At 42.3% G+C, this 23,984-nt stretch overlaps 1 protein-coding gene across 4 annotated transcripts in view; it reads right to left on the bottom strand.

Annotated features, from left to right (window-relative positions):
* The window catches only part of cadps2 (Ca++-dependent secretion activator 2), a 335,426-nt gene that overhangs the window by 146,034 nt on the left and 165,408 nt on the right, over positions 1-23,984 (bottom strand). For all 4 annotated transcript variants that reach the window (XM_049574196.1, XM_049574198.1, XM_049574197.1 and 1 more), the window contains exons 7-11: positions 18,399-18,510; positions 14,524-14,663; positions 4,612-4,678; positions 3,318-3,426; positions 1,628-1,828 (exon numbers count right to left, since the gene is read on the bottom strand). In XM_049574196.1, coding sequence (XP_049430153.1) covers positions 1,628-1,828; positions 3,318-3,426; positions 4,612-4,678; positions 14,524-14,663; positions 18,399-18,510 — 629 coding nt within the window. The remainder of the gene's footprint in view (positions 1-1,627; positions 1,829-3,317; positions 3,427-4,611; positions 4,679-14,523; positions 14,664-18,398; positions 18,511-23,984) is intronic.

Here is a 23,984-nt window from a genome sequence, read left to right as displayed (position 1 = left end):
ACAACTGATAGGCAGACAGGAAAAAGAAAAGAGGGAAGGAAACCACAGATGATGAAAAGAATGGAAAAATGAAAAAAGGAAAGAATAGGGAAAAATGGAGGCCTGGGCTAAAGAAGAAATATGGAAAAATACAAATAATTAAGACGTGAAAGAATGGGAGGAGAAGAAGGGACCGAAGGTGAGAAGACAGGCAGGTTGTGTGATGGAAGAAGTAAAGAAAGGAGGATGAATGAGAGGAAATGGAAATTAAGAAAAGCAGACAAAGACAGGAGTGTCTCTCATATTGTCTTTGTCTTCTTCTCCCTTCATCCCTTTCTTTCATTTCTACCCTCCTGTCCTCTCTCCTGTGTTTTGTCTCTCTCACAGCGATGTGTGTGTGTGTGGATCTCCAACAAATGACCATTCTGCAAACAAATCAAAAACCCTCCAAAGTTCAGTCTGTGATCCTGCTAACTGTCTGGCTTCCACGTTTCTTTCTTTTCATCCAGGATTCAATAAAACACTGTTTGAAAGCTGGAAAAGAAGCAAACAAACGTGTGAAGGAAGACGGCTGATGGAAAGAAAGACAGGAAAGATTAGGGTGGGGTGGGGGGGGGGTGTTAGAAATAAGGAAAGAACGAAGTAGGGAACAAAAAATGAAAGAAGAAAAAGGTTCGTGTTAAATAATCTGAAGATGCGTCAGACACTCAGACACAGGGGTTTGACGTCAGAAAACACAGATACACTCTTCTTCTCTGAGTTTAAAACGAAAATCACAACCACATGAAGCTCCACCTACCAACTGGAGTCTGAAGGTGTTTTCACATATAGTCCTTTTTATACAAACCAAACTCAGTCCTCTCAAAGTGGACCAACAGAAAAGGGACTCAGTCCTCTTTCTTTTATATATAATATATACTGATACAGTTTTGTTTTTACTCTGACGTGGCGCTGCAGTGTGGTTATGAAGCCCCTCACTTTCAGATGAACTTAAAACTGGAGGTGTGTCTGTGCTGCAGACTGTTGCTGTTAGATGTATTCTACATTCCACACCTGGAGACGTGCAGTATCTTCTGTGGACCAAACTACTCCTCGTCCTGCGTCCTTGCAAACGTGACAGGCTGAAGTGGTTTCGTCTGTTTTCTCAAGCGTCCCAGGTCAACAGTGATCTCATGTGATCTAGAGGGCTGAATACAACGGCAAAGAGAACCTGGAGCGCTTTGTGTTTACAAGGCACAAGTTAAGTGAACCGCACTGTGGACTTGAAGTTCGTCAGAGGAGTCCAAGTTCTCTTGGAGTGTTCACATATGTGCAAAAATAAAATTGATTGATTGATTGATTGATTGTCATCATCAAACATACGAGTCTCCGGCACGTGATGACCAACAAAACCTGACGATAAGAGCACTGCCTCTGGTTTTGTTCATGCTTGTATAAAATAAACGCTGTCTCACAACTACACTGAAAATGTGTCGAGATCTGTTTGACTCATCACAGGCCAGCAGTGGAATCTGAGTATGTTTACTTTAACTTTAATACAAAGTCTGAGCCTTAAAGACTGACTTCATTATGTCTTTTGTCTGAGCTGCCGTTTTAATTGGTTTCATTTTGAAATGATAAAATCAAACCCAGTATGATGAGAACCTACTGATGGGGGACGCTGGTTTCTGCAGTCCTCCTCTGCAGTTTGTGGTTCTGTTCTGCGGCGGTGGGACCGGTTTGTAGGACTGTCCCGTGGCTCGGTACATGGCCTGGACCCACAGCATCCGGTCCTGCTCATCGTCACAGGCGTACATCACTAGGTCGCCCTCCTTCACCGCGTTAAAGAACACCCGGCCGCCCTGCAGACCTGAGGAGGAGGAGGAGGAGGAGGAGGAGGAGGAGGAGGTGAATAAAAGGTAAAAGGCTCCGTACCAGACTTGATCAAGATGATAAGAAATAAGCAAAAGTCTTAGTTTTTTGAAGTGAGGCTGTATGAGATATTTATCTATAGTCAGTGTATGACATAGAGTAGATGGCAGTCAGCGTGCTCCCTGTATGCAGAAGCAGATGGGACGAGCACCCCAGAAGCTCAGTGATGCATCACTGTGGATTACAGCAACATTTTTAGCCACAAAAAAAAAAAAAAAAAAAAAATCAACATCAGTCTAAGTGGATGAAATATTTACAATATTTTCACGGCCTTATCTCTCTGTCAGACAGCCCTCTTCTTCTTCTTTGGCGCTACATTTTCTCAACTGTATCACTTCCATATTACTACTCACAAAAGCCCAACTGTGCTGTGTACTGTATCACACCGCCCACGGAGCTTTAAGGACGAGACAACAAATACAAGAAAATGAAAAGTAGAATTACTGCCCCCCTGTCGTATGCCTCCACCCACCAGTCCAGTGTCTCTGACAGTCTCCATCCATGTCAGTGAAAACATGGATGCTTCACACACAGAAGATCTATACAATCAGCACAGTGTCAAGATTAGAGTCACCAATTCAGTATCTGACCAAATGTCTCCCCTTCTGTTCCTGAGATATGACGTTAAGACATGATGATGTCACAGTCAAGCTGACCTTTGACCTTTTGCATAGAAAATGTCATCACAAAAACACATGTATCACAGGCGTATCACAGTACACAGCACAGTTGGGCTGTGTACTGAATGTAGCACCAAAGGAACGGACTGACAGAAAGGTAAAGCAGTGAAAATACTGTAAATATGGCGTCCACTGAGGCTGATGTTGAATTTGTTTGCGGTAGGCCACACCACACCCACACAGGGTTTAAAGCCTGCGACTCCGCACCAGTCCATTAGAACTGAGAAGCGTCTTGGATGAGAGGTGAAACGTCTTTAAGAAACTCAAGCAAGTCCAGTTGCTTACGATATAACACTTAAGATTACCATGACCTGGGTGGCTGAGAATCTTCACCAACAGTTACATCAGTGTTGCAATGATTGATGGATCGTTCACAGAGAGTTCACTTGAGGCCTCTTGTGGACTTGATGAGTTTTGGATTTGACAGCAGTTCTTGCAGACACACAGAGAACACGTCTGACAGTGTGGGGAAGTCTGGAGGTTTGGATTCAGCCAAAGAAGTCTGAACATTTTCCAAATGTATTACGAAGCCGTGAGGACCTTGTTCAGTGTGGTCGCACTTGGCCATATGGCAGCATTATAATTACAGTTCTGAACCGTACGTCTCTTCTGATTCATCGTAAACCTCACATTCTGGATGCTGCATGACAGATTTAACTAAGTGATCATTTCAGTGCTCTCCTGCAGCAGTGTGTGTTTTCTGTGTGCTGTGTGATGACATCAGTGAGGAAGCTCAGGTGAGTCTACCTGGCTGAGGGTCACAGTAGTCCACCGTGTAGCCCTCCAGCTGCATCAGCTCCTGAGGCTCGGCTTTCTTCTCTCTGTAGCTGCACATGGCAAACGTGTACTGACTCACCTGCAGGACACACACACACACACACACACACACACACACACAGATGAACGACAGATACGGCACACTTAGGAAGCACACACCATCCTGAACACACAGGTGAATTGTTAACTCTCTCCCATTGTCAGTACTCGTTTTGTCCCGTAGAGCGCTGGATTGATGACGGAGGCGCAGCCTGTAGTTTGTGTACAGTGTCACGATGTGTCCCAACATAAGCCCAGTATCCACTGTCTGATTTTGGGGCTGGAAGAGTTTTACAAAAGATCCACTGACAGTCATCTAAAACAGAGTTTGCATGAGGACAAAAGGTCGAACAGGTCAAAATATACCCGTGTATGTGTTGACTAGGCTTGAAGCTTATGCTGTACAAGTGAGCAGATTTGTTACTTCCTGCAGACGTCTTAGTTTGGGGGAACAAATAAAACTGAAGCCGAACATTGTTCACACCATCGGGAAAGAGGAGTCTTGAAATGTTGTCAAACACTCCATCGAGCATTTCCACCGTCACTCAAGCTCAACAAAATATAATCCAAGGATTCTATCTTTTGATGCCTTTAAAGGACTTTCAATCTGATGCAGAGATATACAGACTTGTGATTTAAAAAGACCAAATTTGAATTTAAATGTCTGCCCTTGCCCTGAAAGTTCCCGAGTGATCACTAAGTGCTCAGAAAGTAAATAGCAGCTGCAGTGAAAGCACGCAAATGAGAATTTAAGAGCCCAAAACTCAATTAACTTTGCTTCAGCAGGACTCTCAGACGAGGTGTAAAAACATGTCGAGTACAGTGACTGAATTGAGATGATTTTATTTAATAAACTAAAATTGGGGGACTGCCTCTCTTTTTAAAACTCTGCAAAATCAAAGACGGAAAAGACTTCTTTAAAAAAGAGAGACGCCTGAGTGTGAGGACATGTTTTCTCTGAGGGCAGGAGGTTTGATCCGATGCGTCTTAACACACGCAAACTTCTGTTCAATGAGTCATTTCATAATTTCACTGATGCCGGATCTGTTCAAACCGACGCCCGAAGAGATTATCAACGTCAGAAAGCTACTGATTTACCTCAGTTTTACTTTAAACCCTCAGCCTTTCTTTTACAGCCTGCACTGCCTGTCTGATCTGAAGACAGTCTCCACATCGATCACAGATCAATACGTGTCATCTGATCCCGCTCTCGTCAGCTTCTTACCTGAACAAGAACAAAATATCTTCTTTTCCAGCGTTTCCAGACTCTCTGTCCCACAGCGTACAGGTACCTGGAACACAAACAACAACATGACGTCAACTTAAACCAAAAATCGGGAGGTTTTGCAGTTATTTACAAGTCATTAATAAATCAGATATTCAGCTTTTTTTCTGTTTTAATCCACTGCTAAATGAACATCTTTAGGTTTTGGACTGTTAGTCAGATGAAACAAAACCTCTGAAGACGTCGACTTGGACTCTGGGAAACAGTGACATCCATATTTTACTATATTCTGACAAATTAGACCAAAAATGAATTTGTAAATCAAAAAAAGGTTAACAGATTAATAATGAAAACAACTGTACACCTTTGTGTGGCCATGGTGCTGATACTTTAAAGGAATACTTCACCCCCCAAACAACCATTTGTAGATTAGTTACTCACCATGTGTGATGTTGAATTCGTAAAGAAAACTTGGCTTTCCTCACATGCTTCCATGGAGAACAAAGAATCCAAAAAAATTCTAGATGAATTGAGGTCTTAGGGGACCGCGTTTAACAACAACAGCAACACTTCATGAAAACCTTAGTTTACAAACTCTCACCCAACTTGTGCAGTGTGATCGGAGTCTCCCAAACATTCCTTTCCTATGAGGAGCTAAAGAGAAAGTGAATCTTGACTGTGCTCTCTTCAAAGCCAGACTCCATTGACAAAATCAGTAATTGTACCTCTCTGAACACAGGAGCTGCTGCTCTACTGCTGCCTCATTTAGCTAGTTTGTTTATATTATTGAATGACTTTGGTGTTTTAGAGGGTTCGTTCAGATCCACCAGAGTCACTCAATAACACCAACAGACTTACTGACTGAGGCAGTGGTAGAGCAGCAGCTCCTGTGTTCAGTGAGGTAAAATCATTGCTTTTGTCAGTGGAGTCTGGCTTTGAAGAGAGCATCGGTAAGTTTCACCTTGAGTTCGGTTTCCCATCAGAAGGGGCTCACTGTTTGGGAGACACTGAGCACAGGACCAGATAAATGAGACCTGGATCGTAGTGCACGAGCTGTTTTGTACACAAATATTTTGATATAGTTTTGCTGTCAATAAATATGGACACCTTTGACTTTGATTCTTTGTTCACCATAGAGGCATGTGAGGAAAACAATGTTGTCTTCACATATTCAACGTAACACACGGCGAATAACTGATTTAACAGTCATTTTGGGGGCTGAAGTATTCCCTTAATATTAATAATACAAGGCAATGAGGCATTTAACTTGAGGGTATAATCAGAACAATAAAAGAACACTTATCAGACTCTGCAGGTTTTATGTATAGCATGAGAAGGGTTCTTTTATCAGTCATATCAGTTGATGTCTATCATTAAATGGAAAACACAAAAGCAGCCAGGCTCAGCTTCTATGAGGATCCATTTTAAGGCTCCTTGATGCATGTCCTCATATGTTTCTATCACACCACATTAAGTCATCGCCGCCTCAGCTGTGAACATTATCAACACATTAATTTCCTCCCCCGATGTGAAAGTAAAAGGAGAAAGTAATGAGTCCGGAGGTGAGAGAGGCCACGACACAGACAGCAGCTCATTGAAGAAGTCTCGAGGAAAATGGAAGAATGACCAGTGTGGCCTCTCAATCAATGGCTGCTCCCGGGCCTCCTGAAGCGTGGGATACAGGCAAGTGCAAGTGAGGAAAATCAATCGATGGCGAGACCTCTTTCTTCAGCCCTGCTGCCCGCCCTTAAAGAAAAGGCCTCCAGTCAAGGCTGCGGCGCGTCTGGACGGAGAATCTGGGCCATTCTGCGCGACTCCGGGTTAACATGTGGCACCGCTCGCCGGCCACTTGTGAAAATTATTTGGCCGGCCGTCCTCCTGCAGGGTTTCAGACATCCATTCAGCTGCACGCCGCCGCGGTGATGGACTGCAGACTCCAAAGAGTTCACTGCAGGCATTTAACAGTCCTCACTGCAAAAAAACATCCATCTTTAACTGGTCATTTAGCTGGATATTCAGACTTTTATTCAGGGGCTTTTTAAGGAGTCATCAGACACTGGACTCATTCTATTAAATCTATGGTTTCGCTTATTCAAAGAAACGTCTAGAAATGAGTCGCTAAGTTTCAAATGAGCCAGAATGAGACAAATCACTGCACCACAGTCGTTCGTTAGTTAGTGTGGAAAAAATGGTTAAATTAGCGCACAACATGAAGGGATTTGTGATTGATAGATAAATAATTAATAATTTAAGACTAAACAGCAACGAAGGAGGTTTTTTTTTTTTTTTGCAGTGGCAGAAATTTTAATTGCTTCATAGATTGCCTTTTCTTTTTTTTTTTTGTCTTTTAATTCCAGCACATTTTATTTTCTAAGGCACCAAAAAGCAGCTCCGTCTCCTGCAACAATTATATTTTCACTCATTTTACTTATTTATAAAGGAACAAAAATGTTTAAATAACTTGGCAGAAATTAGATTTTTTTTTTTTTTTTTGCAGTGACATCTGCAGAATTAAACTGAAAATTAAATTCAAGGTTATCGTTATTAGTTTTTGTAGATTTATAAATCTCATTATATCGGCTCATTTTGTCGCTTGTTTAAATAAAAGAGCAGATATATTTTTTTGCACATTAATAATGACATAAATTACTTTTTTTGTGTGTGTGGCAGAAATGTTCCACTAAATGGTTCTCATATTAAGTCTGTATAACATTTTATAGCAACAGATTTTTTTTTTGTTCTCAGTCATATTCTCACTACATTCAAAGATATTTTTACTTGATTGAGAAAATATGATTTTAGCAAAGGAGTCATTTTCAAAGGAGAAACATCCTGATTTCACAGCATCCCCTCCCCCCACTCCTGACAGCAATCATACTATTAATTTACCTATAAGTTAAAAATATTCTGGATTTCATAATTGATCATAAAATCATGATAATCATTAATTATAAAGGAGTCGACTGCAGGCTGCATTTTATGTCTTTTTTTCTGTTGCGATCACAGTGAGATCTTCTTGTTCATCTTTCATACGATGAAGATTGAACATCCTCTGAGCTCAGAAACACGATCAGAAAGAGCAGAACAAATATTGTCTCCATAAAGTGTTTACTGATCACGACAGGGAAAAAAAATGTGTTGTGCTCTCAGTTTGAAAGATAAAAATGAAAACAGATCCGGTTCCCTTCAGCGATCCTCCATGTGGAGAACCTCACTGCTGTTCACACTGAGCAGCTGACAGGTACAACATTTACTTCACTGTCATCTTAACGCATCAGAAAATACAAGCAAACATCAAACGTGTCAGCTGAGGACAGAAGTGTTCCCAGTTTGTTCACTTTTTCACTCTGAAATTAAAATGTCTGTCATTCTTTGAAAATATTCACAACCCAAGAAAAAAAAATAAATAAATCACACAAATATAAAACATTTCTTGTTTGTTCTCTTTTTCTTGACTTGAGCATCAGACATTCCTGCGTCCGTTGGCCTCTTCCTTGGTTTTATTTCTTTGACGTGTGAGGAGTCATTTTGGTTAACGTGAAATATGTGGAATATCTTTGGAATAAAAAATGCAGCGTGCAGGCCTTGTGCGCCCCGCGTTAGTCTTAAGATCAAAGATTCACAGTGAAAACAGCATCAAATAACCTGAGTGGAGAAAAAAATAAAAACACAGGATGACACCTTTCGGCAGGTGGATCACAGATTGTGTCTGTAATGAATCAGAAATGACAGAAAGACAGTTTAAACACAGTAAGAGGAGCAGGATGTGAAGCAGAGGCGAGCTGCACTCACTGGCAGACGAACACTGAGCCCTTGTGGAGGCTTTTGAAAACTGCACTGAATCTTTATTCTCCTTTCTTTTGTCTCTCTGCCGGTCAGTCTGATTTCAGAGCTGCCTGACTCCCACAGTGTTTGTCACAGTAACAGAGTCTGTGGGCTCCTGCAGGACGCTGACAGGAAGGAAAAGGGAAAACTGAAGAGGAAGTCTGACACAGAGGGCTCTCAGACTGCCTCATCCCTCCTCTACCTCCATCTACATTCCTTTACAGTCACTTGATTAACTCTAAAGACGAACTGTGAAATAATGGCACCGACTCACAGTAATAGTCTGAGCGTCCAACACAGAAAGACATTCAGGATGTGCCAACTGAGCACAAAGACTTGGAAGTTGGAAGCAGGGAAAACAGCTGATCGTTCTGTCACCAGAGAAAAAAGCCTCAAAACAAAACCATCTCTGCTTCACTTGAACTGGGAAAATATTCTGTTTCTGGTTTTAACTGGACGTAACTTTACAACCTGCATTTGATTGAGCAAAATTAGTGATGAGAGATGAAAAGAGAGATCGTACTGGCCAAATGTCAGATGAAATCCTCAAGCCCTGAACAGTCACACCGTGCACCTCCTTCCAAAAATGTTTCCTGCGTTCCCAGAAAACATGAACAACTGACCTTGAACATGTTTCACATCTGTGACATTAAGAGGACGAGTTATACATCTTACTCAAACGTAGCAGGCTAAGAAACATCCTGTGCATACATCTATAATTCTGTTCAATTACTTTGTTACAAGACGTGAAAACACTGTGACACTGTGACTTTCCACTGATCATCAGCAAACTCACGACCCAAATCTTTCTGCTTCACTACACCTGTGATGTTTGACCTTTATTGTGCAGAACAATGTAAGTGCAGAGTTTGTTTTCACTTTCATTCAAAGTTTCTCTGAGTCAAAATGTGCTGACTGGGTGAAAAAAGCAGGACAGATATTCATTATAAATACTAGTAGGATGTAAAAGAGCAATAAGTGGTTGAAATGGTCGAGTAAAGGGCTTCCAACAGCCTCTGAATGGACAGAAATAGTTACGAACAGCTGACTTTTTCCCCGAGACAATATTCAGTAAAATGAAATCTGACTCTGACGTGATCTGATTTGATTAATGAGTTTTGTTTTGTCCCCCTGGCAAAATTGTGGCTCACTGATAAGTGGAAGATTCCTCCCTCCCTGGAGGTGCCCTGGGTTTCAAGGGGTCAAAGTTGGGGATCACAGGGACCTTTGTGGTCTTGAGGGACGATCACAGACATGGAGGAGCTGTTGTCAGTGGTACGGCAGTGTAGCCTTACATAAAACTGACATAACATTCCTGTCAGACAAGGGTCATGTGACACATTTATTTTGTGCCTGGTGTCCCGAAAAATGTGACGTTACTATATTGCACTAAACTAAAAGATTTGATTTGTGTCAACACTTGAAACATCCACTGCACACTGAGAATTAACTTCTCAGCAAAGTAGGACACGTCATGTGTTTCGTAGTTTACTTTTGAAATAAAAAATACTTTTATATTGACTGGGTTCATCTCACTTGTCAATGAGGAGGAGTAAGTAAATGTTATATTAAGAAGCTATAACTAGTCTACTGAACCTTTTTTTCTTGAAAAACTATAGACGGACAAATCAGTATTTTATATGCAGTGTACATGGAGGGGTCCTGAAGGAGCTACTGATACAGAAATGAGTGTCTCTTACTGTGTGTGTATTTAACTGTAAAACACTACAACCTCAAAATGTGAAGTGTGTCTTTGACACACACACACACACAGATTTGTGGCTCTTTATACATAAGGTTTTGCTGCCATCTTGTGGCAGACAGTAAGAACTACACATCACATGCTGCCTCAGTAGGTTTTACATATTTTAGCAGTTTTGCTTAAATCTGACAGAATATGCAGCAATTAATAATTGTGGTTTTGTAAAAATTTAAATCTTTAAAAAGCAACACTGAAAGCTTTCCCCCATCACTCAGAGAAAAACTGAACGTATAATTTGTTTGAACTCCTTCAAGAGCACATGCACCGTGCACAGAGCTGTCAGAGCTCACAGCGTGAGGCAGGTGACGACAGGAAGCATTAGATGGACACTTAATACACAGATGCACTGAACACATGAAGGCTGAGTTGCCTTTTCTTTTAATTGAATCCTCATTTGAAACGTTGCAAACAAAGCTACTCGCCCGTGATGAACCTGAAGGCTTCCTGAGCACCTGCTGAAGCCACGGGCCAAACACCTTGTTTGTCATGATTCAAATGGAGATTCAATTAAAAGAAGAAGAAATTCAGTCTTATTTACTATCAATATAATTTATTTGTCTAAACAGTAAAAAAACAGTTTTCCTCTTTCTTTTTTACCGATCATGATCTACAACATTTACAATTTGCAAAGCTAACTGATGGAAACAAACCTGTGAGTCCTGTGTGAGACGGTCTATAAAAGAATATGGGAGACGTGAGTCCTGATTCTCTGTTTTCACTTTAGATAGAGAGTAAAGTCACAGCTGGATCACTGACCCAACAACACTGCAATCTAATTAAATCCTCTTGAATCACTTTTAGTTGTCTGAGTAAACTTCTTGAGGGATTAATAATATTCAAGTGTAAATTATTCACAATTTATACTGAGGTTGAAAAACCTCTGACGGATGACAGACACGTTTAGAAATCAGTGATGTTATTACACATTTTTTTGAATTTTATTTCCACAAGTAAAACTATGAAATACATTCATCTTTAATAATTAGACTTTTCAGACTTTCTGAATTTTTAATAATAAATGTCACATTATCACGATCACATTTCTGCAGTGCATAATTTACATAATAATTAACTGTAATGCAGTTAATGCAGTAGAGTGTGTGCATCACGTCCTGCTTCTGATGTGTGTGTTTACATGGTGACAGACCTCAGCAGGATTTCAACAGACAGGAACTAACAAGCTGCTCTCATCATCTCACCATCATGTGATCACATCCTCAGGTTGAGCTTCCTGCATTCAACCAGCAGGTGTAGCTGTCAGCCTGCACAAACTTCACACGACACACACACACACACACACACACACACACACACACACACACACACACACACACTTTACAAACACACACATTCAGTTTTTCTCTTTGCTTCATGAACTGCATTTATTCTATCTAAAGGGCTTTTTACAAACCTTTACAATCTCTGCCTCTCATTCATCCCTTCACACACACTGTCTCAGTCCTTATTGTGTCACAGTGTGTTAGTGTATTGGGGGTGTATTGTTGTCAAGCACGATGCTGAAGTATGTCTTTGTTTTGTTTTTCATTATGTGTGAAGTTATTGACGGATAAATCTTCAGAAAGATTTAAAATTAGAAACACTGATGAATTTAAGGGCGTCATGCAGAGTGCGGTGACAGAGACATGAGGTCACTGTGTTTGAATAGTTGTTGTTTTATTGTGGATTTCTGTTTTATATCTTGTATTTGTTGCATTTTAATGCTTTCTGATTGGCTGCTGCATCAACCAGAGGCCTGTACTACAGAGCCAGTTCAACTTTCCCAGGATATGTTTTAGTTATCTGGCTCAATCCATGAGCGTGTTCATGTGAAAGAGGCGGGACTGTTAATTGCCAGCAACGTCATCCGAGACTTAAATGAGGTGCAGGTATCACTGAGCTATGGGCATGGGTTTGTTTTGCTATAAATCTGAATGAAATCATTTGGAATGAAAGTCTTTCCAGGTAGTTTACATGAGAAATATTCATTCTGAATGAGGGTTTACAGAGAGATCAGTTTAATCGCCTTTATTCAGGTCTGAGCAAGGTTTGGGGCAGGGAAGGTTTCTGATTGGATAGGGGGCGGGGCGGATGTTACGTGTTTACGTTTACCAGAAGAAAACACTGTAGTCCTCGCTCTGGATAACAAGATGTTTGACGACGCCGTTCTTAGTGCCTTTTTCGGGCGTGTTCTGCTTATATTCTTGAAGCAGCAGTACGACAACAACCTTGTTCTGCTAATGCTTCGTCTGTTGAGGAGGAGAAGGGAGGCAGAAGGTCGGAGAAGGGAGGCAGAAGACCGTGCTGTGGAGAATGGAAACCGGTGAGTGCAACGAGTCCGACTGCTCTATCTCAGCCCGTTGCTATGCACGCTATATACGTCATGGCGCCAGAAGGGCAAGGAAACGAGCATGTGCAGAAAGACTGGAATGAACTTAAAGAGGAATGAGTGTATACATGCACACAAAATTCTTTCATTCGGAATGACAAACAGAATAAACCACCCCCTTTAATCGGATTTAATTTTCAATCGGAATGGCCTTTCATTCTGTGGAAAAGTGGAATTAAACTGTCCATGTAAGCGTACTGATTGTGGATGAAAATAAACTTTGCAGAAGTTAAATTACAGCTAAAATCATGTGTTTAGTGTGTAAACGATCTGTGTGTGAAAACCAGTGGAAACAGAGCCCTGAACCAATGAAATGATTCTGCTGACCTCTAACAATATATAGGTTTCTCTTTTTTACCTGTCACTCTGGACGTTTGTTCATGGACAGGTTTTTCTTCAGTGACCTGACAGGTCAGAGGTCGGGGTGTTGACAGGCTGTGATCCGATACCCTGACGTTCCTCTGCTCCGGAGCAGGTTAGCTGTTCAGCATCAGTTACCACGGTGATTTATCGCGGTAAAAAGAGAACCAGCTTCGTAGTACTGAAAACCCAGAGTTAACCTCACTCACTTCAAAAGAGACTTTCAATCTCAGTGGGACTTCCTGGTTCCTGACGTTCCTTTGCAAATTATGTACTGTGTCTTAGAGAATGTATTTATATGTGTTAATAGAAAGAAATCAAAATAAACAAAGAAACACACAGAGAAGGCAGCAGCAGCAGCCTGCCACGCAAGGCTCTGGTCGACCATCAGCAGCAATCTGGGATTAAGTTCCTCGCTCAGACACTTCAACATGTGGAGAGGAGGATCGATCCAGCCCTGCGGGCGGTGGACAAACTCCTCTACCTCCTTTTGTTTTAAAGCATGAGGGAAGTGTTGTGTTTGGCTGAGGATAGTCTGGAAGTTTCCCCACAACATAAAAAACGTTAGCTCTACCCACTGTAGAATACGTCTCTGTTCAGTAAACACATCATCACTGACTGACATCTGCAGCGTCTGATAAACCTTCACACTCATCGATCTGTTAGTCAGACTGAACTTCCTGCAGCTTCCTCATCGGACCTGAATAAGCACAAACTCTCACACGCACAAACTCACTCACACACACACACACACACACACACACACACACACAGAGCTGAACGTCCACCACTGCACATCAGAGTGTAAACAATAATAATATCACTTTTCTGACTGACTTTCTGTCACGACTGAGATTTTTCTCTTCAACAGGGTAGAGTTATGTAACTCTGGGAATTATGAAATACACAAAATAATTTTTACACTTTTCCTCTCCACAGTGGAACTGGCAGGATCACACCGTCCACCTCCTGTGGAAAGCTGGCAGAAAGTCTGCGTAATTCTGTCGTGCACGGCTCTCACAGCTGCCTGAGAGAGCGCAGCTGCCGTTAGCACAGAGAATAACAGCTCTGCTTTTGGCAATGTCAGACTTTTTAATTTTAGAGGGAAGTCTGTGTTTAACAAGGAGGATGATATCAATCAGTCATGAAGACTCATGTTACTGTGGGAAAATTGATTTCATTGATCTTGTGACACGGATTTGAATTCTTCAGAGTAGGGTGGACACAGGAATCCGATCTGGGCCACTTTCATATGTGCTCCTAAATCTGACACATATCTGATCACTGGCCATGTGACCGCTGTGAGAACGGTCAGAAATCATACGCATCTTTCTCGCATCCATGGTTTTTCCACGTCATCCTTCCACGGCTGCTGAGGTAGCCCGACTGCCTGACGCTTCTGATGGGTACAGTGTGCCTACATTTTGAGTCCTGCTGTAACAGTGTTGTCGTAAGGTACGGACAGAGATACTGAAATGTAGCCCTGCACAGACCTGTTCCGCTGTGAAGCCTTCCACATTGCAGCCCCAACACACCTGACCCCGTAGAGGACCCGACCCCGTGACTCCGGCAGACTCACCCGCTGTGCTTCATGTTGGGCGGTTTGTCCATGCGGACGGCCAGTTTGATCTTCAGCTCTGTGTCCTGGCTGCTCTTGGGGACGACCATCCGGTGGAACTCGGCCTGCTTCGGCCCGTTCGTGGTTGGGTTCATGACCACCTGAGGAGGGGGCGGGGCAAAGAGGATTTTTATCGTGAGTGGTAGTTCTGTGAACTCTTTTTAATTGACAACACAATCAACTAATACCCATCATTCTTGCTCAGGATAATAATTAACAGTGGTATCACAGTGTCATCCGTCAACAGCCAATAGGTGATCTCTCTTTGAATGACATCAGCACGTCAGGTTGTGACAGGAGGCTGCAGTAAATCATGATGATGTGTTGTTGAAATATGTGAGCACAGATTTAAGGAAATCAACAAACAGTTTTCCAGCTGAACAGAACACCCCTGCCCCTTAGTTACGGTTGCTATGATGGATAACGTTCAGGTACCAATGTGTCTATTCAGCCATCTACTGACAGACAGTTTTAGGATTTAGAGACAAAAAAACAACACTTGTGTTTGTGCCTGTAAGGCGGAGAGAGTCTCAGGAGAGAGCAAGAGAACCTAAACGGTAAAGTGAGTCTCTTAAAAACAACAACGTGACAGTTCACACTCGTTCGCAAGCCTGAGGGTCGCCAGTTCAAGTCCCCATCCGGACCATATATGGAGTGTGAACTGATAGCTGGAGTAGTGCCATTTCGCCTCCTGGGCACTGCAGAGGTGCCCTTGAGCAAAGCACCCAACCCTCAGCTGCTGGAGGTGCTTGCCCATGGGCAGCCCCCTCGCTCTGACATCTCTCCATTTAAAGCATGTCAGGACACAGGTTTGTGCATGTGTGTGTATTTCAGGCCTGTGTGTGGAGATTAACAAAGTTTATCTTCTTCTTTTACATCCAACATGAAACAAGCCACGCTACACTGAATATAATCGATATCCAGATGGTAAGGACACTGACTGTCTCTGCTGCAGATCAACCAGACAGACCTTAAGACAAGCGTCTTTGTTGTAGGCATGCACTGACGGAGACTCAGGTTTTAATGCCTCATCAAGCTCTGGCTTTATATTTAAATAAAAATGATGCCGACAGAGTGCTGCAGGGATGATGTGTTTCTGTAGGCTGATGTGGAAGTTAGCATCACTCTTGTTCCCTCATCAGAAAGCTTGTGGGATGTGTCTGTTGGATTTGGTATAACTGCAGAAAATAAGCTCTGTTTATGATACTTACACGTTTTGTTCAACAAGATAATCTTCACAAATTAACATCTCTTATAATTGTTGAAGCATACATGCACTTGCCAAAGGAAAAAGCCAACACTGGGCTATGAACGAACTACAGCACAGTTGATGACTTCAGCGTTGCCACGACAACGTGGCTGTAGAGCCGTGTTCGGTGTGAAGACATTCTGTAGTTTCATTTCTCCACTTGTGAGCATCCATCTTCTTTACGACACATAAAAGTTTAAAATCGAAGAGTGGGGTGTTCACTGATGTATTTTATGTCGTAGAACAAAGTGTCTTCATTGGCTCCCAGTTCATTTTAAAATTCATTTTAAAATTGTGCCTTTAGTTTTTGAATCTCTTCATGGACTGGCTCCTGACTGTTTATCTGATATGTTGGTCAGATACATTCCCTACAGATCCCTCAGATCCTCCACCTCTGGTCTACTCAGTGTACCCCAGAGTAGAACTATAAAGTACGGTGATGCTGCGTTCAGTGTCGTTAATCCTTGTCTCTGAAACAGCCTTACAGACGACCTATCTTATTCAGTAGACAGCTTTACACAGAAGCTTTTATTTAATTAACTGCTATCAAAACTAATTTGTATTTTTTATGTGTGTGTGTGTGTGTGTGTGTGTGTGTGTGTGTGTGATTATGTATTTGTTCTATTTATACTGTCTTATATATCTGGATTATCTCATTTTTATTACGTAAAGCACTTTGAGTTGCACGTGCTGTATGAACTGTTCTATACAAATGTATTTATTATTACTTTTTAGCAACAGTCTTTTTTAAGACTTTTTAAGGCTTTAGGACTCATTTCTGGAGCACTCTGTGAGTTCCATGCACTGAGCAATATAGGTTTTAATTTGGGGGAAACAGACCCTTGGATTGGTGCATCCCTAGTTTGTGGTTTGTGACCTGTATCATAGATGTAGGTGCTCTGCATCTGCAGCACTGTGACTGTTGTACTGAAGGCAGACATCTTGTTCTGGATTGGTCAACAAACACACACACACACACACACACACACACACACACACACACACACACACACACACACAGTCTGAACTGTCTGCCTTCATCTCAATCAGAATTCTGCTTATACAACTGGTTGTGTGTGTGACTCATGTTAACATGTCCAACATCATGAGAGACGTCTGAAACTTTCTGAACTCTCGGTGCAGCTGGCCGACTTCGTTTCTCACTGTTCAATCAGTCTGTAATTAAAAGGTCTAAACCTACACAGGTGGCTTCGTGTCTCTGAGGGAGGTTACAGCTGATTTTAATATCTCATCAGCTCCTCAGGGATCCTGTTCTGGTTAACAGATTTTTTATTTCTCCTCTGCTAACAAGACTGTACAGATTCACAGTTGCCAGTTCACACCGCTGCAACTTTTCTCTGCAACGTTCTATAACAGTTTCATCTTTGGTCTGAACTGGGCTCAATAACAATAAATGATTTAACTAATATGAAATCGCCTAATCCTTCACGCTCACAATGGTGTTCAAGACCATGTTCAGTTTTAAAATCCATCTGTGATGCAGCCTGACAGAGAACAGAAAACCCTCTTCTTCCTCACTATCCTAACTTTTTACTCAACTCTCCCAAATGGTGCGAGAGCACGGAGCTCTCTCTGTTAATGTCTTGTCATGTCTGAATGGAGCTGGAGGGAAAAATGATGTAAAAGTCACTTATGTCTCAATGACACAAAGACATCACTTTAACATGTAATAAGTAATGCTTCTCAATGACCCACTCTCATAGTGAAGTGTAGCCGTGTATTTTTCTGCACAGACTCTGCCTGTATTTTTTTATTTTCTTTTATTTTGCTGTGTTTGGGAAGTTCCTGGGGACGGTGCACAGGTGAGGCAGGGACTTAATGAAAAGGTGGGGACCATGTGGCAGACCGTGCGCAGCATGTTTCCAGGAAAAGGAAACTTGTGCTTAAGAAAACCCAAATATAGCGAGGCAAAAGGCACAGTGGAGTGTATCTCATTTTTGTTCCTGCACAGTTTACCTTTAAAGCAAGTTCAGCTGCCTTTGATTTACCACTCTGGATCTCCTGGTCATAAAACCACCTGCAGACAACACTTTTGAGCAAGTTGATTTGTGTCTCATCTGTGAACAGAGAATTACAATTTCCAAATCCCCAACGACGACCTCAAAACAAATCCACATCTAAAATCAGCAGTGGAATGTAACTAAGTACATTTGCCAAAGTACTGCACTGTTGTACAGTTTTCAGGTACTTGTAATTTATTTCCATTTTTTGCAACTTTATACTTCTTCTACACTACATTTCAGAAGTAAGTACTGTACTTATTATTCCACTGAGGTGGCACGGTGGTGCAGCGGTTAGCACTGTCACCTCACGGCAAGATGGTTTTGAATGCAGGACTTTGCCAGTTTTCAAAAATGGACCCGTGCAGGACTCTGGTGCAGGTAGTACTACTGAACTGAAGAGCTGCAAAATTTAACACCAACTCTAATATTCCTACAGCAAACTGTATCTAAGAGACTGAGTGCTGATCTGACTCAGGTCATAGATAAACGAACATCTTGTGTTGCTGTGTGTTTTGTGTCTACAGCTGTGTGTGTGGTACAGTGTGGTGTAGACGGACTCTCACCCGGCCCAGCTCCTTGTCCTCCAGAGCCAGGACCCCGGTGCTCTCTGTGAACAGCTTCACTTTGACCGAAGGCAGAGGGTGAGTCGTGATGAAGTCGCCCTGAGTCCCCCACCTGAAAGACACAAGGATCCTCTTTAAAGCTCGGCAGACACTGTGCATTTTTATTCATTTTGTTAAGTTACATTTTGCATTTTAATAAGCTTGTGTGCACGACCCAAACTGTGACTCTTTTATGCAAACTATACGAATCAAGTGAGCGGCCACAACGAGGCTGCTTTTGCTGAACGAAGGCGCAGCAGCCTGATGAGTTTTGACAATTCTAATAAAGTTTATTCAAATAAAACAACCACATCCACAACAACACTGATGAGAGCCAAAAAGGCAGAATTATTTTGTGCAACTCTTCAGCAGATGGGAGAAAGCTGCAGACAGTCTGCTCCGTCTGTTCTGCTGCACATGTTCAGGTTTAATTTTAAGTCAAGACAACAATTTTAGTCACAAGATGTAAAATGCTCCTCCACCAAAATCAAAACAAGCTCACTGCAGTTTATAACAGATCTTCTGACAGGAGCCATGAGGGAAATCTGACTGTGGAACTCCTTAAACTGTTTCTGATCTGCCAGAAATCCAACAGTATCACTGAGAGCAACATGTATGATTGTTCCAGGTGTAAATCAGCCGTCATGACTTCCTTCAAACTGTATGCCGAACGACAAGAGATCTAACAGAAAGCCGGACTGATTCTAAGAAGAACAGGGGCTGAGCTAAAAACATACTGTGTCTGCCCGTCAAATGCACACTGTCAGGCTGCAGTACACATCCTGTCTGTCAAAAGACTCACAAGCAGCATTCTTTCCAGTACAGATGGCATTTGCTTTGCCAAGTTTTGAAGGAATACTGCACAGTTATTTACAATAGCAAAAGAGGGGAAGAGTCTTGAGGAACTGAAGTAAAAGGTAACTACCTGTAACACCAGCATAACTACATCAAAACACCCGTTTACAAACTCTCACACAACTTGTGCAGTATAATCCAAGTGCCATTGATCTAGTCATACGCTCAATACTTTCCAAACACATGCATTTTAGCTAAAACCTCAGTATTTAAAGGTCCACTGTGTAGGTTTGAGTGGCATATATTGGCAGAACTGGCATGTAATATAACAAGTATGTTTTCTTTAGTATATAATCACCTGAAAATAAGAATCAGTGTGTTTTGTTACCTTTGAATGACACATTCATATCTACACAGTGAACAGAAGATAACCATGTTGCACCGCCATCTTTCTACAGTAGCCCAGAAGAGAAAAACCAAACACTGGCTCTAGATAGGGACATTCGCCTTTTCGCGTCAGCTACTCTAGTTATAAGCCCATTTACAATTAGCAGCGTTGGGGGGAAAATATTGAAACATGAAACAGCTGTATTCAGTAATTTTTTAAAACTTCATTTGTTTGGGAGAGGAGGAGACCTCTGTGGATCATTTGGCTCCCAGTAAGAACCTCCTGAATAATAAACACTGAAGGAATTCTAGCTGGGAGAAGTTTTTATCTGGTTGCAGTCTGCAATCATCACCACTAGATGCCACTAAAGACCCGAAAACTTACACACTCTAAGTTCCTTTATGCTTCTGCGTACACTCAACGCAACGTGCACGCAGTTGCTGTGTGCCTATCATAGTTCTGCGTCCTGTTGGTCTATGTCGCTATGCAACCCCCCGCCAAAGCGCTTGGGGGTGCGGTGTTCTTTTATATACCTACCTAGACTCTGTGACGTCTGTGGTCGCTGCTCGTTCATTGTTTGTTTATCTTCTGGCTTTGCTCTAGTCACAGTGAAGATGGCGACCGAGAGAGAAAGACTTGCTGGAGCTCGAAATGATCAACATTGAACAACAAATGCTCTTATTACAAATGTTACGACGACAACGAAGAGAGAGGTGACTGTGCCGGTGGTCTGTACGCCCTTTGAATGGCTCGAGGCAGACTACGGGCGAATATGTGACGCTGCAGCAGGAAGTGAAACCTTGCGAAATGCCGGAAATGATGTAGTTTGAAGGACCAATCATAGCTCTTGCAGTCTGCGTTGGCTCTGCGTTGCCTCGATGATGATTACAATTTTTTAGAGGTGCACGTCGCGTCTCTGCGTTGGTCGCAGAGGGACGCCACGCCTCCGCAAAGCCCTATGCGATGCAGGTATGCAGAAGTATAAACCTTGCTTTAACTTTTAAAATGCTTTTGCACAAACAGTCTCATGTGTGGACGAGTAGCGCGTGCTTGCCTGGGCACATTTAGGACACACTATTGGTTTTATAATGCAACGTTTTAGAAAAATTGCTTCTGTTTGGAAAGTACTGAGCATACAGCTTGATAAGTGTGACTTGGGTTATACTGCGTGAGTTCTACGTTTACCGTGGAGGCAAGCCAGAACAAAAGAAAGGTTTTCTTCACAAATTCAATGTAACACAGGTTGAGTAACTGATATAAAAATAAGTCATTTTGGGGGTGAAGGATTCCTTTAAGGTCTCCCAATTGTCATGAGCCCAACAAGCAGAGAGCCTTCACATGTGAATCTGACACTATTTTTGTTCTCAACAGCATGAACAAAGCCCAAAGTGTAGCTACTGATTAGACATTAATATAATTTACACCTCATACTTTTTACATTTGCATACTCAGGGCGAGGCGTCTTCATTCTTATTTGCAATGACTTTGACATCAAGGACAGCAAAGTTGACTTTAACAAGAGGTAACCCTGCAAACTTTGCTCAGTCATCACACCAGGTCTTAGTCACAGATCCAGAGGCAGTAAACAGTCCCATCAGTGTCAGCTGTTATCAACAATCACTTATTGTTCATCTCTAATGGAGCAGAGTGACGCCTTCTGCTCAGGACGACTGCGACGCGGCCATTATACACACCAAGAGCCGCCACGCTCCAGTGATTACATGCCTTACGTCAAAACTGTCATTTAAAGTATGAATCTGTGTGTGTGTGTGTGTGTGTGTGGTGCACAAATGACAAGTGACCCCTTCACTTGTTGCGGTTGAGAAGCGAAGCCGAGCTCTGTGTTCAGTTTCCACAGTTTCCAAGGCAACATTGCGCAGAAAGGTGTGTTCACTTCACACACACATTTTTAAGTAATCACAGACGTCAGGTTTGTACGACAGAGGACAGACACAGATACAAACAGCTCTGACCTCACGTATTCACTGACCTGAGATAACAGTTCAAACGTGAGCGATGACATAATGACGGCTGTTGTTACGGTTTCTCTTTGTGTCTTGTCTGGTTTCACAACTTGACCTTGAGCATTAACGACATTAAAACCAGACGGTGGTGAAAACAGACTGCAGGACAAATTTTAAGGTGAATTCTCTGCTGTTGTTTGGTTTTGTTGGTCTGAGATAAAAATTATTGATTTTCACACCTGACGCCTGAAAAGTCTGAGTTAAATAAGAGTGTATATGATTAAATAATAATATTATGATAAAGTTGTCAATTGAAATATAATGCTTCACATTTCTACATTAGTTTTATTTGCTGAACCACCACAACTGGCCCCTTTCAATGTGAAGGAGCAGCGGCTCTACTCCGAGCTCCCTCTGGAGGTCTAAGCTCCTCGCCCTATCTCTAAGGCTGAGCCCAGCTTCCCAAGCCGACGGTCAGCTGTCCTTCTAGGTTGGGCTGTCAGTGAGCATCTGTCACCCTCGTCAGTGCAGCGTGTCCCTCACTGTTGCCCCTCACTGGCCCCTGTCAGCCTTTTTTGGATGATTCAGCAGGTTTAATCAGTGTTGTAGACGGAAGAGTCCATTGCTGATTGAAATCACTCTGACTGGCAGTTCAGCTAAGTGCACAAGATGAGAAAGGGAAGTGAGGAAAGTAAATGAACGACTCAAGTCAAGACTGATAGCAAAACAAATCTGCGTTGATAATGTGCTAAATGCTAACTAGCGTCAGTCGTCCAGTAACCCTTTCTGAATGACGAACATAGACTCCTGCCATCTGCTGATGTGGAGAATTATCTCCTCTCATGCAGGCGCAGAACATGAGTACTGGTTGACCTTCGGCTGTAGTCTTGTTCTAGCTGTGGTCTGTTTATGTGCAAGTTTTTGGTCGAGACACAGACGACATGGGGCAACGCAATTGTCAGGTTTCATTGCGGCTAGTTCTGTGAAGTTGGTCTGGTGTGTCTGGGCCTTAAAATCAATGTCTTTGGACTGTGGGAAGAAGCCAGGGTATCCAGAGAAAACCCACGCTGACACATGGAGAACATGCAAACTCCACACAGAAGGGCCCCAGCTGACCAGACACGCAGGTCTGAACTCACTGCAACCACTTAACCACTGCACCACCATGCCACCCATGGACTCAACACACAATGTAGAATTCTGTCTGTTAGAATCAGTTAGTGTTCGCTCTGAGGCACGTCAGTACATCATGTAGTGAACTGTGTTTTCATCTCAGAAACTGTTTGCAGTCAAAACTCTCTAGGCTGCATGTGAAGTCTCAGTTTTACATCATATTTTGGAAGAAGATGAATTAGATTTGTGGGTGAGGCCCTGCAGCAGGTGAAACAGGAGCAAAATGATTCAAAACAAACTTTATTTACAGGGTTAAATTAAAAGATTTAATTCATAATCCTGACTGTACCTCAGTGTGCTGTCAGGTCTCTGCTACTTCATTTTCATAATGTATGGAAACAGGCCCAGAGGGAGTCTAAAAAATTTATATCTGAAGCGTACTTGATTTGTAATAAACATGAAGAAACAGTGGCTCGGTCTTTTAAACGATTCACAGATGCTTGACATTACAGAATAATTAAGGGTGTTACTAATGAAAAGGTCCTCAGTGATTACAGAGCAGTTACGTGACAACGGCAGGAGTCATCAGAGCAATTGGACGACAGTGTAATCACAGCTAATCGTGTTGTCCGTGTAATTATGGTTAACTACGATGTCATTAAGTGTATGGGTGTGTTACTGAAGATGAGAGATGTCAGTGTGCGCCGCGGGCTAATTACAGTGAAGGTTACAGGAGCTGCAGTGAGGCTGGGTTACAGCACAGGATCCCTGTTGACCAACAGGGTCGTCAGGTGACGCTGTGCTCCTCTAATTGGCTCTGTTTGGTGATTCTGGCGAGCAGAGGGGCTGTCAGAAAGAAAAATCTCCAGCAGTAGCTGGAGCATGTGAAAGGGCAGCCTCATTACCGTACAGACCCCCACTGTCCGACGGGCGTCCAAAGAGCAACAACTGCCACCAAGAACGTGGCCGCGCAGCCCTGAGTGATAATCAGCTGCCAGCAGGCTGCGACGCTATGGTGAAGGAAGTAAAAGCATTTTCATTTTTCAATGGACAATGAAGCTTTTCACACAACAAGGAAAACAGAAGTGGAAATCAATTCAATGTTTTCTTTACTCGTAACTGAGAGATATATTTTACTTTTACAGTTCTGAAACTGCTCTCACTCTGTTACTGAATATATTCTCATTTGATTACCATCATAAATCTTTTTTTTTTTGTTTTTTTGCTTCTGTGTAACTTGATGGTTGCACAACAGTATTTAAATAGAATTACTGCCTCACAATTGTA

Source organism: Epinephelus fuscoguttatus, linkage group LG4 (genome assembly GCF_011397635.1).
Source record: "Epinephelus fuscoguttatus linkage group LG4, E.fuscoguttatus.final_Chr_v1".
In the NCBI taxonomy this organism is placed as follows: Eukaryota; Metazoa; Chordata; class Actinopteri; order Perciformes; family Serranidae; genus Epinephelus; species Epinephelus fuscoguttatus.
Note: the sequence above shows the minus strand (reverse complement) of the source record. Positions and strands in the feature narration are given on the sequence as shown.